Below are 14546 nucleotides of genomic sequence, written 5' to 3'. Positions count from 1 at the left end.
ATGCAACTCAGCATTCTTTCTCCTCCAAACACAAGTTGAGTTTTTACCAAAAAGTTCTATTTTGGTTTCATCTGACCATATGACATTCTCCCAATCCTCTTCTGGATCATCCAAATGCTCTCTAGCAAACTTCAGACGGGCCTGGACATGTACTGGCTTAAGCAGGGGGACACGTCTGGCACTGCAGGATTTGAGTCCCTGGCGGCGTAGTGTGTTACTGATGGTAGCCTTTGTTACTTTGGTCCCAGCTCTCTGCAGGTCATTCACTAGGTCCCCCTGTGTGGTTCTGGGATTTTTGCTCACCGTTCTTGTGATCATTTTGACCCCACGGGGTGAGATCTTGCGTGGAGCCCCAGATCGAGGGAGATTATCAGTGGTCTTGTATGTCTTCCATTTTCTAATAATTGCTCCCACAGTTGATTTCTTCACACCAAGCTGCTTACCTATTGCAGATTCAGTCTTCCCAGCCTGGTGCAGGTCTACAATTTTGTTTCTGGTGTCCTTTGACAGCTCTTTGGTCTTGGCCATAGTGGAGTTTGGAGTGTGACTGTTTGAGGTTGTGGACAGGTGTCTTTTATACTGATAACGAGTTCAAACAGGTGCCATTAATACAGGTAACGAGTGGAGGACAGAGGAGCCTCTTAAAGAAGTAGTTACAGGTCTGTGAGAGCCAGAAATCTTGCTTGTTTGTAGGTGACCAAATACTTATTTTACCGAGGAATTTACCAATTAATTCATTAAAAATCCTACAATGTGATTTCCTGGATTCTTTCCCCCCATTCTGTCTCTCATAGTTGAAGTGTATCTATGACGAAAATTACAGGCCTCTCTCATCTTTTTAAGTGGGAGAACTTGCACAATTGGTGGCTGACTAAATACTTTTTTGCCCCACTGTACAACCAGTTGAATGTCATGCTGTTTTGACAGCACTGTGTGTAACATGTTTACCTCTCTGTGAAATCTGATATTTGATTTGCAGTTGCACTCTGCTGATGTGATTTGACTCTTGTTTTATGTGGCCAACTGGGGAATCAGTTGTGGCAATCAAATCTCCTAATTTGTTAGAAAAGTATACAGTGGATATAAAAAGTGTACATACCCCATTAAATTTTTTTTTTTTTAACATCAGAAAAAAACCTATGAGACTAGGATAAATAACTTCAAAACTTTTCCCACCTTTCATGTGACCTATAACCTGTACAATTCAATTGAAAAACAAATGTTAGGGGGGAAAAATATAAAAAAAAAAAGTACAATAAGCTGGTTGCATAAGTGCGCACATCCTTAGGCCACACCAATTTAATTAGTTGGTTCTCGGATTTTTTCAGGAAAAACGTGAAGCAAGCGAGCGAAATAAAAATAACATATTTAAAAAAAATGCTCTGATGGTAAAATTAGCGGTGGAAATGGAGGGCTTTCATAATAGAGAAACAAAACCAAGACAATACATTATTGTTACACATTTCATATGGCTCTTTTAATAGCTTATCTTATTTCCACCCATATGCGTTAAGGATAATTGAAAATAAAAGTCTGAAACAGCGGTCTTCATTTTTTCCTTTTATTTGTGTAAACAAGCCCCCAAGGGGAACTCAAACAACTGTGCCTGACAAGTCAGAATGCCATCTCTCTGCACGTCTTTTATCAGGCAAACCAGTAAACAGGCTAAATAAACGATTGAATTACAGTCAATTGAACATCTACAATGCACAGAAAAAAAGATTTGACCAGGAGTAGGCTACTTCTGATGGCTAAATACTTCGAATGATTTTTTTTGTTTTCCCCTCACATCAATGAATGAAATATATAAATCAAACCCACCTCCACAGAGTCGTAGTCCAAGTTGGCACATCGCAGGGTAACAAGCTCACGGCATCTTGAGTACAACTGTGCAAAGTTTTCCCCCTCTTGAATTTCGACACACCTGTCAAAGATTTTACGCTTTTGTTCGCTGAATATCCTAACAATCACAAACACAAGCTTTGCAGAATTCCCCTCCACAGGCATGTTTCTTCCACAAGTCTTTATCGAAAGTGAAAAGGGCGATTTGATTGGTTTTCAACGTCACGTGACCTCAACCTGCAGGCTTCAGTATTTTGAACCATCAGCCACGATGTTTTTCTGTTGGTGGGAGTTTGATTTCGATTTTTTTTTTTCATTTTGTATTTTCTTCAAGCGGCGATTCCGAGAACCAACTAATCGAATTGGTGTGGCCTTAAACTAATACTTTGTTGAAGCACCTTTAGAATTAATTACAGCATTCGGTCTTTTTGGGTTCACACCTGCCATCAATTAAAATGACTCTTCTTAACCCCAAATAAAGTTCAGCTGTCCTGGTAGGATTTTCCTGACATTTACTCAGTTGCGTCCTCCAGCAAAAGCCAGGGTTCACAGAGAGCTTACAAAGCATCAAAGGGATCTCATTGTTGAAAGGTATCAGTCAGGAGAAGGGTACACAAAATTTCCACGACATTAGATATACCATGGAGCGCAGTGAAGACTGTCATCAAGAAGTGGAGAAAATATGGGACAACAGTGACATTACTGAAAACTGGACATCCCTTCAAAATTGATGAAAAGACCAGATGAAAACTAGTCAGGGAGGCTGCCAAGAGGCCTACAGCAACACTGAAGGAGCTGCAGGAATTTCTGGCAAGTACTGGTTGTGTACTACATGTGACGACAATCTCCCGTATTCTCCATATGTCTGGACTATGAGGTAGGGTCACAAGAAAATATCCAGGCCCGGGTAAATCTTGCAAAAAAAAAAAAACATCAACTCCCAAAAACGTGGGGAAAATGTGTTTATGGTCTGATGAAACCATGGTTGAACTTTTTGGCCACGATTCCAAAAGGTATGTTTGGTCCAAAAACACTGCATCACCAAAAGAACACTATACCCATGGTGAAGCATGGTGGTGGCAGCATCATGTTTTGGGGTGGTTTTTCTTCAGCTGGAACAGGGGCTTTAGTCAAGGTGGAGGGAATTATGAACGGTTCTAAATACCAGTCAATTTTGGCCCAGAACTTTCAGGTGTCTGCTAGAAAGATGAAGAGGAATTTCATCTTTCAGTACAACAGTGACCCCAAGCATACATCGAAATCAACAAAAGAATGGCTTCACCAGAAGAACACTTAAGTTTTGGAATGGCCTAGCCAGAGCCCAGACCTAAATCCAATTGAAAATCTGTGGGGTGACCTGAAAAAGGCTGTGCACAAGAGATCTGACAGATTTGGAGCGCTTTTACAGGGAAGAGTGGGCAGATATTGTCAAGTCTAGATGTGGCAGGCTGATAGACTCCTACCCAGAAGGACTGAATGCTGTAATTAAATCAAAAGGTGGTTCAACAAAGTATTAGTTTAAGGGTGTGCACACTTATGCAACCAGCTTATGATTTTTTTTTTTTTGTCCTCCCCCCTCCACAAATTTTGTTTTTCAATTGAATTGTACAGGTTATAGGTCACATTAAAGGCGGGAAAAGTTTTGAAATTATTTATCGTGATCTCAGGTTTTTCTGATTGTGTTTTAAAAAAAAAAAATTTTAATGGGGTATGTACACTTTTTATATCCACTGTAGGCCTCGCTTTGTGTTAGCCAAACAGCGCCTGCCCCTCTCTCTTTTATATATATATATATATATATATATATATATATATATATATATATATATATTTATATATATATATATATATATATATATATATATATATATATATATATATAAAATAAATGAATGAAGCGTAATGTAGCAGAGCTTTTAGCACAGATGAGTTTGTCCCCCCCCCCCCCCCAAATTCTTGTACTCACATGGTTATGCATAGTTGTCACTTATTAGTAAAAATAGTAATTTTGCAGTTACTCATCTGAAAAGATGTGACTGTGTGTGAAGGCGCTGACCATGCCATCGAGTGTGCGAGCCGGGAGTCTGAAGGACCCGGAGGTGGCTGAGCTCTTCTTCAGGGAAGATCCAGAGAAACTCTTCACAGACCTCCGCGAGATTGGCCATGGCAGCTTCGGGGCCGTCTACTTTGTAAGTACAGTTGATTTCTGTTAGATGTTTTTTTTTTTTTTTTTTTTTTTTTTTTTTTTCCCCAATCAGCAGTGAAAAGAAATAAAGCATTTCGCTTGTTCATTCACAGGCCCATGACATCCGCACCAATGAAGTGGTGGCCATTAAGAAGATGTCATACAGCGGCAAGCAGTCAAACGAGGTGAAAAATTGCAAGCCCTTCACTTATTTTTTAATTTCCATCCCATCCAAGTATGTGTTTTTAATGAAATGAAATATTGAGCCATAATATCAGCATAAAACCTAGGGTCTCTGCACATAGAACCGTGCAAGTGTCATAAGCTACAGTACTGTGCAGAAGTCTGAGGCCCCCTATTTTGTTTTTCATACAAACTTGGTTAGAGATTTGTTTTATGACTTCTACATTATCGAGTCGGTACAAAACCATTTTAGAGTTCCAAATGTTCATTTTCCAGCACAAAATAAATGCTACAGAAAAAGAAGTTTGTATCTGAGCAGCATATCACACGAGAGCACTTTTTCAGATTAAAAAAGAAAAACACAATGAAGGCTACTGGGTTTTGCTGCAAAATTTAAGAAGCAAGTGTGATGAAGTGTCCAGAAGAACTGTGGCTGGTTCTGCAAGATGCTCAGTAAAACCTACAGCTCGTTTCCTTATAAAACTGCACTACTTGTACCTGAGACGACTGTGGGTTTTTTTTTTTATTTTTAATTTATTTATTTTAAGTAAAGGGTCAGCTGACACCAATTATTGACTGTTTTCATGACTTACTGTTTATAGGTTTAATTTTTAAATATTGAAACATTTAATTTCCTTTTTTTTTTTTTTTTTTTTTAAACGCCGTTTTTGGTCGACAGCATTTCTTTACATGTGCCTGAGACTTTTGTACAGTACTGTACGTAGGAACGTAGCTGTTTAGTGTTGTGATGAATGCCACAGAAAATACAGGTAACACTACAGCAGAAATAGTAATCTGAGACCCCGTTTACACGTAGCTGGGTATCTATAAAAACGGATATTTATTTATGCGGTTGTACCCATCATTTACATGCAAATGGAGGTTTCAGTCACTGAAAACGGCTGCTTTCGAAAACTCCGGGCAAAGTGGAGATTTGTGAAAACTCTGTTTTCATGCCTGCATGTAAATAATGGAAAACGGAGTTTTCTCCGTGTTATGGGGAAAACAGAGTTTGAGCATTGTGATCTGACGGTCCCTCCTCCTTGGCTTTCATATCTCTGGTTGGCTTTCTATTTGTTTGACATGTTTTTGACAGCCTTCCCTGGCTGTTCGTGAGCATTGTGTAAACGGAATTATTTTCTAGTACGGGGGAGGAGAATATACCCGTTTTCATAAATACCCGGCTACGTGTAAACGAAGTATGAAAAACAAGATTTGATTTAAAGTGTGGTTAGGTATGTTTGCCTGCCAAGAACATAATGGCCGATAGACACGCAATCTGATTTGTTTGTTCTCCCATTCCTGCTCCAGAAGTGGCAGGATATCATCAAAGAAGTGAAGTTCCTTCAGAAGCTGCGGCACCCCAACACTGTGGAGTACAAAGGCTGCTACTTGCGAGAGCACACAGCATGGGTGAGTGTGTGGGAGGGAGGTAGAGGTAGAGATTGCGCTTTCCTGAGTAAAGTCTGCATCGACACAGTGCGCTATTTCGTTTGACTGCAAAAGCTTTTATACATTGTCCTTTGCTTGCTGAGACTGATGGAGTTCCCACCATTGTTCTTAGGGTTGTGCTAATTTTATCAGTCTCGTTTTGCTGATGGCACTTTATATTTCTTACGCCCAAGGGGTGTTTAGGAGATTCAGAACATTGTTGCACGTTTAACTACAGGTTGGACACCAAGTTAAAGCTTAATGTGCCCCTAATTGCATTATGTTTCTAATTACACACATCATTTTAGTTCTTGTTTCAGCATGTCGAAGAAACAAAGGGTTTACAGCAGAACAGGAAGCAAATAACTTTGCCAATCAGTTATTGTGTAATGCTGGTGAATGCACTGAAATACAATGACGACAAGCCCGTGCCAGTGAGGAGCGTTCAGAGATTATTTTAAATAAATTTTTGCAAAGTTGTGCTGGTGCTTTTGACTTCAGAGAAACAGAAGCGTATAGAAAAATCTGAGCAAAAATGTTATGAACACATTATTAATTGGACCGTTATGAAGCTTTCAAGTCTGTGTAAAGCAAATTTAGAGATTTGTTTCTAAACCCATTATACATATTAGATAATAGTTGCTGAAAACATGTGACAAGACTGAAGTGTGTAGTCCTTAATTATGGAGTTAAACCATTAAACATCCACCTCCCTTTCCCCAATCATTTTGTGTTCAGGAGTTTTTGGGGTGGGACAAAAAGCATAGCTTGATGACGCACTGGAGCCATATTTGGTTTATCCCCTTTCCCCTATACTAAACATTTATAAAAATGAGAGCTGTGTTAACATCAATGGTTCTCCTGCTTGATTGTGAGTTATTACACGGACTACAGCCAACAGTTTGCTCCATAGCTATGCCTTCGTACCACAAATGTATCTTTCTTGTTTGGCGGTTGGAATGTATGATTCCACCCATTCCATTCTCGCATTTTGGTTCCCTGCAGGTTTTCACCCTTTTTGGTGGCTAATGGGCCTTATTGAAACACTTGGAGGAGATGGGAGAGAAAATTACCATTCTGTTGCAGACCGCGAGGAATAAGGTTGATTCTGGCTCTGGTGGCTCACACACATACAGCTGCATAGCTCTAATAAAGCTGCTGCTGGCATTCTTTTTTTCAGGTCATAGTGGTATTTGACAGGTGAGAGAAGCAGCACCTTTATCACGATTGAGCATAGATTTAGTGCCTTCGGCGGACACGCCCCCAGCATCTCCGAGCAGAGCGTACTACTTTTTTATTTTATTTATTTTTTTTAAATGATTGTGAAACCTAATTTTACGCTTTGCAATATATATATATTTTTTTAAATCATTCAAATTTTTGTGGGATTTCTCAATCCCTTAAGTGCCCTGGCCGGCTGGTGTTTTCCAGCTTCACTCTGTCTGTCTGTCTGATTTAAAAATAAATAAATAAAAATAATTCCGGGGCGGCACGGTGGTGTAGTGGTTAGCACTGTCGCCTCACAGCAAGAAGGTCCGGGTTCGAGCCCTGTGGCCGACGAGGGCCTTTCTGTGCAGAGTTTGTATGTTCTCCCCGTGTCCGCGTGGGTTTTCTCTGGGTGCTCCGGTTTCCCCCACAGTCCAAAGACATGCAGGTTAGGTTAACTGGTGACTCTAAATTGACCGTAGGTGTGAATGGTTGTCTGTGTCTATGTGTCAGCCCTGTGATGACCTGGCGACTTGTCCGGGGTGTACCCTGCCTTTCGCCCGTAGTCAGCTGGGATAGGCTCCAGCTTGCCTGCGACCCTGTAGAACAGGATAAAGCGGCTAGAGATAATGAGATGAGATGAGAAAAATAATTCCTGATTTTCCCCCCCCTCCCCCTCCCAAATTTAATTTTGGGCAATTTTGACCCACTAGTTAGGACTCCCCATCATATGGCAGCTTGGGAGGGTGAAGGCCATCATGTGCTTCCTCCGAGACATGTTAATCAGCTGGCTCGGCACCATTGTGCTGAGCTAGCTGATCAACAAACTATTTACACTTGGACTAACTCTACACACATGCAAATGGTTACTGGACTTCCTGACCAGTCGCCCCCAGTCTGTCAGGCTTGGCAGACATGCATCTTCCATCCTCACCCTGAGTACCGGCATGCCGCAAGGCTGTGTGCTGAGTCCCCTCCTCTATGCACTTTTCAACCACGACTGTCAACCCTCTCACAAATAGAACATTATTGTTAAGTTTGTGGATGATACGACTGTCATTGGGCTTATATCCAACAATGATGAAGCTACATACAGAGAGGATACTCAGAACCTGGCAACGTGGTGTGATGCCAACAACCTGGTCTTGAAGACCAAAGAAATCATTGTGGGCTTCAGACCCTCCAAAAAGACAGCACGCAGCCCAGTAACCATCAGAGCAGAGGCTGTGGAGAGAGTCTCCAGCTTCAGGTTTCTGGGAGTGACCATCACGGATGATCTCTCCTGGACTAATGATACCTCAGTGGTAGTAGGCAAAGCACAACAATGACTCTACTTTCTGAGGAGTTTGAGAGTCAACCTCCCTCAGAAGCTGCTGGTCAATTTCTGTAGGTGCACCATGCAAAGCATATTAACAAACTGTATGACTGCCTGGTACAGCAGCTGCACCAAAGCTGCCAGGAAAGCCCTACAACGTGTTGTGAAAACAGCACAGGACTTTGTTGGCACTGATCTGCCATCTCTGGATCTCCTACACAACACTCACTGTGTTAGAAGGGCCAAAAACATTATAAAGGACGTCACTCACCCCACACATCACTTGTTTAAGCTCCTCCCATCAGGCAGGCGCTACAGATCTATACACACACGTACCTACAGACTTAAAACAGTTTCCTTCCAACTGCAATAAACTTATTGAACTCTATCACCATATTCTGAGATATGACGTGCAATGCGTTGTTTTTTCTATTCAATCCACAACCTGTACATAGTGGTGTTTGTGAACCCTTTAGAATTTTCTATATTTCTGCATAAATATGACTTAAAACAAAATCAGATTTTCACACAAGTCCTAAAAGTAGAGAAAGAGAACCCAGTTAAACAAATGAGACAAAAAATTATACTTGGTCATTTATTTATTGAGGAAAATGATCCAATATTACATATGTGAGTGGCAAAAGTATGTGAACCTCTAGGATTAGCAGTTAATTTGAAGGTGAAATTAGAGTCAGGTGTTTTCAATCAATGGGATGACAATCAGGTGTGAGTGGGCACCCTGTTTTATTTAAAGAACAGGGATCTTTCAAAGTCTAATCTTCACAACGCGTTTGTGGAAGTGCATCATGGCACGAACAAAGGAGATTTCTGAGGACCTCAGAAAAAATGGTGTTGATTACTCATCAGGCTGGAAAAGGTTATAAAACCATCTCTAAAGAGTACAGATTGTGTACAAATGGAGGAAATTCAAGACCATTGTTGCCCTCCCCAGGAGTGGTCGACCAACAAAGATCACTCCAAGAGCAAGGCATGTAATAGTCGGCGAGGTCACAAAGGACCACAGGGTAACTTCTAAGCAACTGAAGGCCTCTCTCGCATTGGCTAATGTTCATGAGTCCACTATTAGGAGAACATTGAACAACAATGGTGTGCATGGCAGGGCTGCAAGGAGAAAGCCACTGCTCTCCAAAAAGAACATTGCTGCTTGTCTGCAGTTTGCTAAAGATCATGTGGACAAGCCAGAAGGCTATTGGAAAAATGTTTTGTGGACGGATGAGACCAAAATAGAACTTTTTGGTTTAAATGAGAAGCATTATGTTTGGAGAAAGGAAAACACTGCATTCCAGCATAAGAACCTTATCCCATCTGTGAAACATGGTGGTGGTGGTATCATGGTTTGGGCCTGCTTTGCTGCATCTGGGCCCGGATGGCTTGCCATCATTGATGGAACAATGAATTCTGAATTATACCAGCGAATTCTAAAAGAAAATGTCAGAACATCGGTCCATGAACTGAATCTCAAGAGTAGGTGGGTCATGCAGCAAGACAACGACCCTAAGCACACAAGTCGTTCTACCAAAGAATGGTTAAAGAAGAATAAAGTTAATGTTTTGGAATGGCCAAGTCAAAGTCCTGACCTTAATCCAATGGAAATGTTGTGGAAGGACCTGAAGCGAGCAGTTCATGTGAGGAAACCCACCAACATCCCAGAGTTGAAGCTGTTCTGTACGGAGGAATGCGCTAAAATTCCTCCAAGCCAGTGTGCAGGACTGATCAACAATTACCGGAAACGTTTAGGTGCAGTTATTGCTGCACAAGGGGGTCACACCAGATACTGAAAGCAAAGGTTCACATACTTTTGCCACTCCAGATATGTAATATTGGATCATTTTCCTCAATAAATAAATGACCAAGTAGAATCTTTTTTTTGTCTCATTTGTTTAACTGGGTTCTCTTTATCTACTTTTAGGACTTGTGTGAAAATCTGATGTTGTTTTAGGTCATATGCGGAAATATAGAACATTCTAAAGTGTTCACAAACTTTCAAGCACCACTGTACTACTAGATTTTCATATTGTTTCTTTTAAGTGTATTTATATTCATTTTGCACATTTATTTACTTCTCACCTTTCTTAGCTCTCAGGTACTTGCTCGGTAAGGGTTTGTCTTAATATTTTTGCACCTTTGGGACCAGCACAAAAGAAATTTCGTTGTGCCTTAACAATGACAGTAAAGTACTTGAATTTAAGGCAACCGTACCACATCTTTTCATACTGCTGCTCATGCAACATAACACACACTGAGGAAACTGCTTTCTGGCATAATCAAGATTCAAACTCATGATCTACAAAATATTAGGGATTTAGAGGAGCCCCAGCTTATTTATACACTGGTACATCAGTGGTAATAATAACTTTCTGCGTAAATATGCAGGTGGTTATGGAAAATCACGCATGCTGATTGATTTGGTCGAGAGATTTCTCAATGTTTCTCGATAATCACCTCGAGCAACTCCGCAAAATGGCTGCTAATAGCTTTGTTACTGTAAGTGAGGAAGAGCTACAAATTATGAAAGAAAATGCTGTTCCTAAAAGCACATAAGGTGCTACGAAGTTTGGTCTAAAAGTATTTTGTGTGACTTGACATAGTTAAAGGGATAGTTCGGGATTTTTGACATGAATCTGTATGGCATCCCCATCAATAGTGTCGTACAAACACACTGACTTACCCCTGACAGCATCCTGTGAGTCCAGTTTTGGTCCAGACGAAAGTGGTCCGGCAAGTTTGTTGGGGTCACGAAAGTAAAACGTTTTTCGTCTCAAAACAGTATGTGTTCAAAAGAGTGATATATTTGCATCACAAAAACGTTGCCAAATAAAAAGTCAGACCTCGAAATCGCTTGGCACTATTTTCTCTCCCTTCTTATCACTGCGCGCTGCCGCTAGGTGACAGCCACGGCTGTTTCATTCATTGTTTACTAGTGATGGGAATTTCGGCTCTTTTGGCTCTTCTTACTATAAGGAGCCGGCTCTTTCGGAAGATTTTTTATAATTATTTCTCATGACTTGTACAGTCACATCGAGTACACATATCAATGCAAATTAACACGAAGGGATTTACTAGACCAATTTATATCTGGAACTATTTTCAGCCACAGCACAGGCAAAGCACCGCTGCAGGCGCAAAGACACCGCGCAGCGCCTGAAAACGGGTGCGCAGCGCCTGAAAACCCGTTTTCAGGCGCTGCGCAGTGTCTTTGCGCCTTCCTTTTCCTACCTATTCCTTTAATTGCTGCAATTAACTAGTTAATTCTGATTCTATTTCTCCTCTCAGTTATAATCTGTCCTGCTTTTGAAAAGATCCTCTCTGGGGGGACAGATGCTGCCACTATACACATCCTCCGTGCCATCACGTGTGTAAGCCATGGATAGAGTGCAGCCTTGGTCTCCCACCAGCTTAGTGGGTCTGCATTTCGCTGTCACCTGGCGGCAGCGCGCAGTGATGAGAAGGGAGAGAAAATAGTGCCAAGCGATTTCGAGGTCTGACTTTTTATTTGACAACGGTTTTGTGATGCAAATATATCACTCTTTTGAACACATACTGTTTTGAGACGAAAAACGTTTTACTTTCGTGACCCCAACAAACTTGCCGGACTACTTTCGTCTGGACCAAAACTGGACAAGAACTGGACTCACAGGATGCTGTCAGGGGTAAGTCGGTGTATTTGCACGACACTATTGATGGGGATGCCATACACATTCATGTCAAAAATCCCGAACTATCCCTTTAAGTGACAAGTCTGCGCCATGCCTTTATTATAGTTGCTTGCCGTTTTTGAAGATTGAAAAAAAATTTAAGTAATTTTTTTTTTAATGATCCGTGTATTTATACAATTACCCACTTCAAACTCGGTGAATATCGGTGAAATAGTAACCTCAACTTTGTTGTTATTCACCTTCCCTTCGGCGAATAGTTGTTTAATAAATCTGCACCATAGAACTCTGACAAGTATCATCAGTCTTGGGAATAAGAGAAGCAGACTCTGCCCATTTAAAAGAAAAGGGGGGGGGGGGTTAATGGGTGCAATTAACTTGAACTCTAAGTGTTCCTCGAGTTAATTGCATAATGTAAATTGTTTTTTTAAATACACATTTAAATATTTTTGCTCCAGAAAATACAGATTTCTGAAAATGAGTTGCAAAGGAATTTGGGGGAAAAATAAGATGTTGATCAATGAATGTCCTGTACCCTAATCATCACATTTTTCTCTTCTTCAGCTGGTGATGGAGTATTGCTTGGGTTCAGCCTCTGATCTGATAGAAGGTGAGCAAATGAAAAATCACACAATTATAAACTTGACCGCCTTGTGTAATTTGTAAACCGTATGTTTTTTTGTGCACGCACACTTTGGCTGCTGAGTATGTGAAGCTTATCGTCTTGATGGTTTTGATGTACTACTTCCTTTATGATGACGCATTCAGTTGGTAATAGCAAATATGTTGCTGTGTGTATTTTTCACAACAGTAGGAGGCCCTTAACTGTCCATCATAAAAGGAGTACCACTAAATAGCAAGGAGGAATGGTTAAAAATGTCATATTTTAGTGTTGTCTGTTTACATAAAACAGCTGTGCTTTTAAATGAGATGAGAAAGGGGCTGTTTTTAAAATTTGTATGCATACGGCGGTTGAGAGACGTCAAACTTTATCACGTCAATTTTGGGCATGAAAGAATCAAAGTTTGACTACGTGATGGAAGGCGAGAGAGCTGGTAGAGGAAATAAACCAAACGAGGGTCTGAAAGTATGAGAATCCACTCTTATTAAACAAGAAGTCATTCAGTTATGATGCAGTTTTAGGTTTTGAACTGAACAGATAAGGCATTTGTGGGTGTGGCATAATTGCCATGATATTAAGCGGTTTAATATGTAGACTGTCTACTTATCCTCTGCTCTGTCGTAATTTGTGTGTTCACATTGGCTGCCTTGTGGTTAATGGGCATGTCCTTGGTTTGTTCTGCGTAAACTTTTTTTTTTGCATAATAAAGTCTATTGGATGAGAGTGAGGAGATTAAGGCTTTCGTGTTTAGTGTCCGTGGTTTTATCTACAGATGTCGTCTTTAATGTTGCACATTTGGGATAAGAATTTCTGATATTTCTTTATTTTATGCAATTTAAACTTGTATCAGGCTTAATTTATATTATGTGATTGAAACTATTTCTCAATTTTTCTTTGTTTTTTTTCTAGCACTGTGGTTTGGGCATGTCCCAAACCACCTTACTATTGCTGTGTTCACACTTATACCGGTACGAAAGTGGTATAACTGTATCGATACAAAGTATACCGGTACAGTTTAGTGCATCTGGCCACACTAGCGAGAAATGTTTGCGGTTTTCTTTCACGGTAGTTGAAATGCGCGTGCGCAAAATGTTTCCATGGTTACCGAGTAACTTCCTTCCGAGAATATGGCGGATGAAACAACGTGTGTGTGCTTTTTGTTGTCAATGTACAGTCTGTATTTCTGGTGGTCATTTTATTCAGTCAAATCGTATAAAACGCACGAGGCAGTTGAGAAAGAAGCAAAGAAAACGAATCTCCCTTTCTCCCTCCTCACTTTCTCCCTCTTCCCTTCTCTTCCCCTCCCTTTCTCCCTCTTTCCTTCTCTTCCCCTCCCTTTCTCTCCCTTTTCCCCTCTTCCTCCTTTCTTCCTCCCTCTTTCCCCCTCCCTCCCCCTCTCCCTTTCTCCCCCCTTTCTTTGCTCCATGTAGCTCCACGATCATTTCGTTTTCGCATTCGCATTATATTTGTATCGATACAGAACAGCTTCATCTGTCCACACTACAGCGAAGTGCTACAGTACCGATACAGTTATACCGCTACAGTACCGGTATAGTTGCTAGTGTGGACAGGTGTTGCGGTACAAAAGTAGTTTCGTATCGGTACAAAATCCCTAGTGTGGACAGGGTATAAATGTCAGCTCATTAAGGTGTCACTTATTTATGCATAGAATGCTGTGACACTTCAGGGGGTTGGGAGCCTGAAAGGGTGGAGAGACGGGTTGCTTTGACTAATGCTTTATTCACTTTCAACTTGCGTTTTTCCGCTGTTTTATAGCTTCACCGTCTCATTCTGAGATACACACAAGCGTGCGCTTGCACAGCTCTGTGCTGTATCTCAACTTCTCTCTTTGCTCTCCTCTCTTTCTTCTCTCTTTTTAAACCTTCGATCGTCACTACCACAGAACGAACACACACACACGACTGTAGATCAGTCCCAGGTGTAATTGCTTTGCTGCTCTCTTCCCATGGCTTCGCTCGCCATTCTAACTGATTCTCAACTACACGGCCATCTCCAAAAATGCAGTTTGGAACATCCCTTTTTGCATATGTATTATTTGCTGCTTGTCTGCCAGGTTAAGACCCATAT

The 14546-nt window shown here is 41.0% G+C and overlaps 1 protein-coding gene across 2 annotated transcripts in view; it reads left to right on the top strand.

Moving 5' to 3' along the window:
* The window catches only part of taok2b (TAO kinase 2b), a 102370-nt gene that overhangs the window by 29981 nt on the left and 57843 nt on the right, over window positions 1-14546 (top strand). For both annotated transcript variants that reach the window (XM_060939467.1, XM_060939466.1), the window contains exons 2-5: window positions 3891-4031; window positions 4141-4212; window positions 5522-5623; window positions 12401-12446. In XM_060939467.1, the coding sequence (XP_060795450.1) occupies window positions 3900-4031; window positions 4141-4212; window positions 5522-5623; window positions 12401-12446 (352 nt within the window). In that variant the 5' untranslated portion in view covers window positions 3891-3899. The remainder of the gene's footprint in view (window positions 1-3890; window positions 4032-4140; window positions 4213-5521; window positions 5624-12400; window positions 12447-14546) is intronic.

Source organism: Neoarius graeffei, chromosome 14, assembly GCF_027579695.1.
Source record: "Neoarius graeffei isolate fNeoGra1 chromosome 14, fNeoGra1.pri, whole genome shotgun sequence".
Taxonomy (NCBI): Eukaryota; Metazoa; Chordata; class Actinopteri; order Siluriformes; family Ariidae; genus Neoarius; species Neoarius graeffei.
The sequence above is the reverse complement of the archived record's forward strand: the minus strand, read 5'-3'. Positions and strand labels throughout refer to the sequence as shown.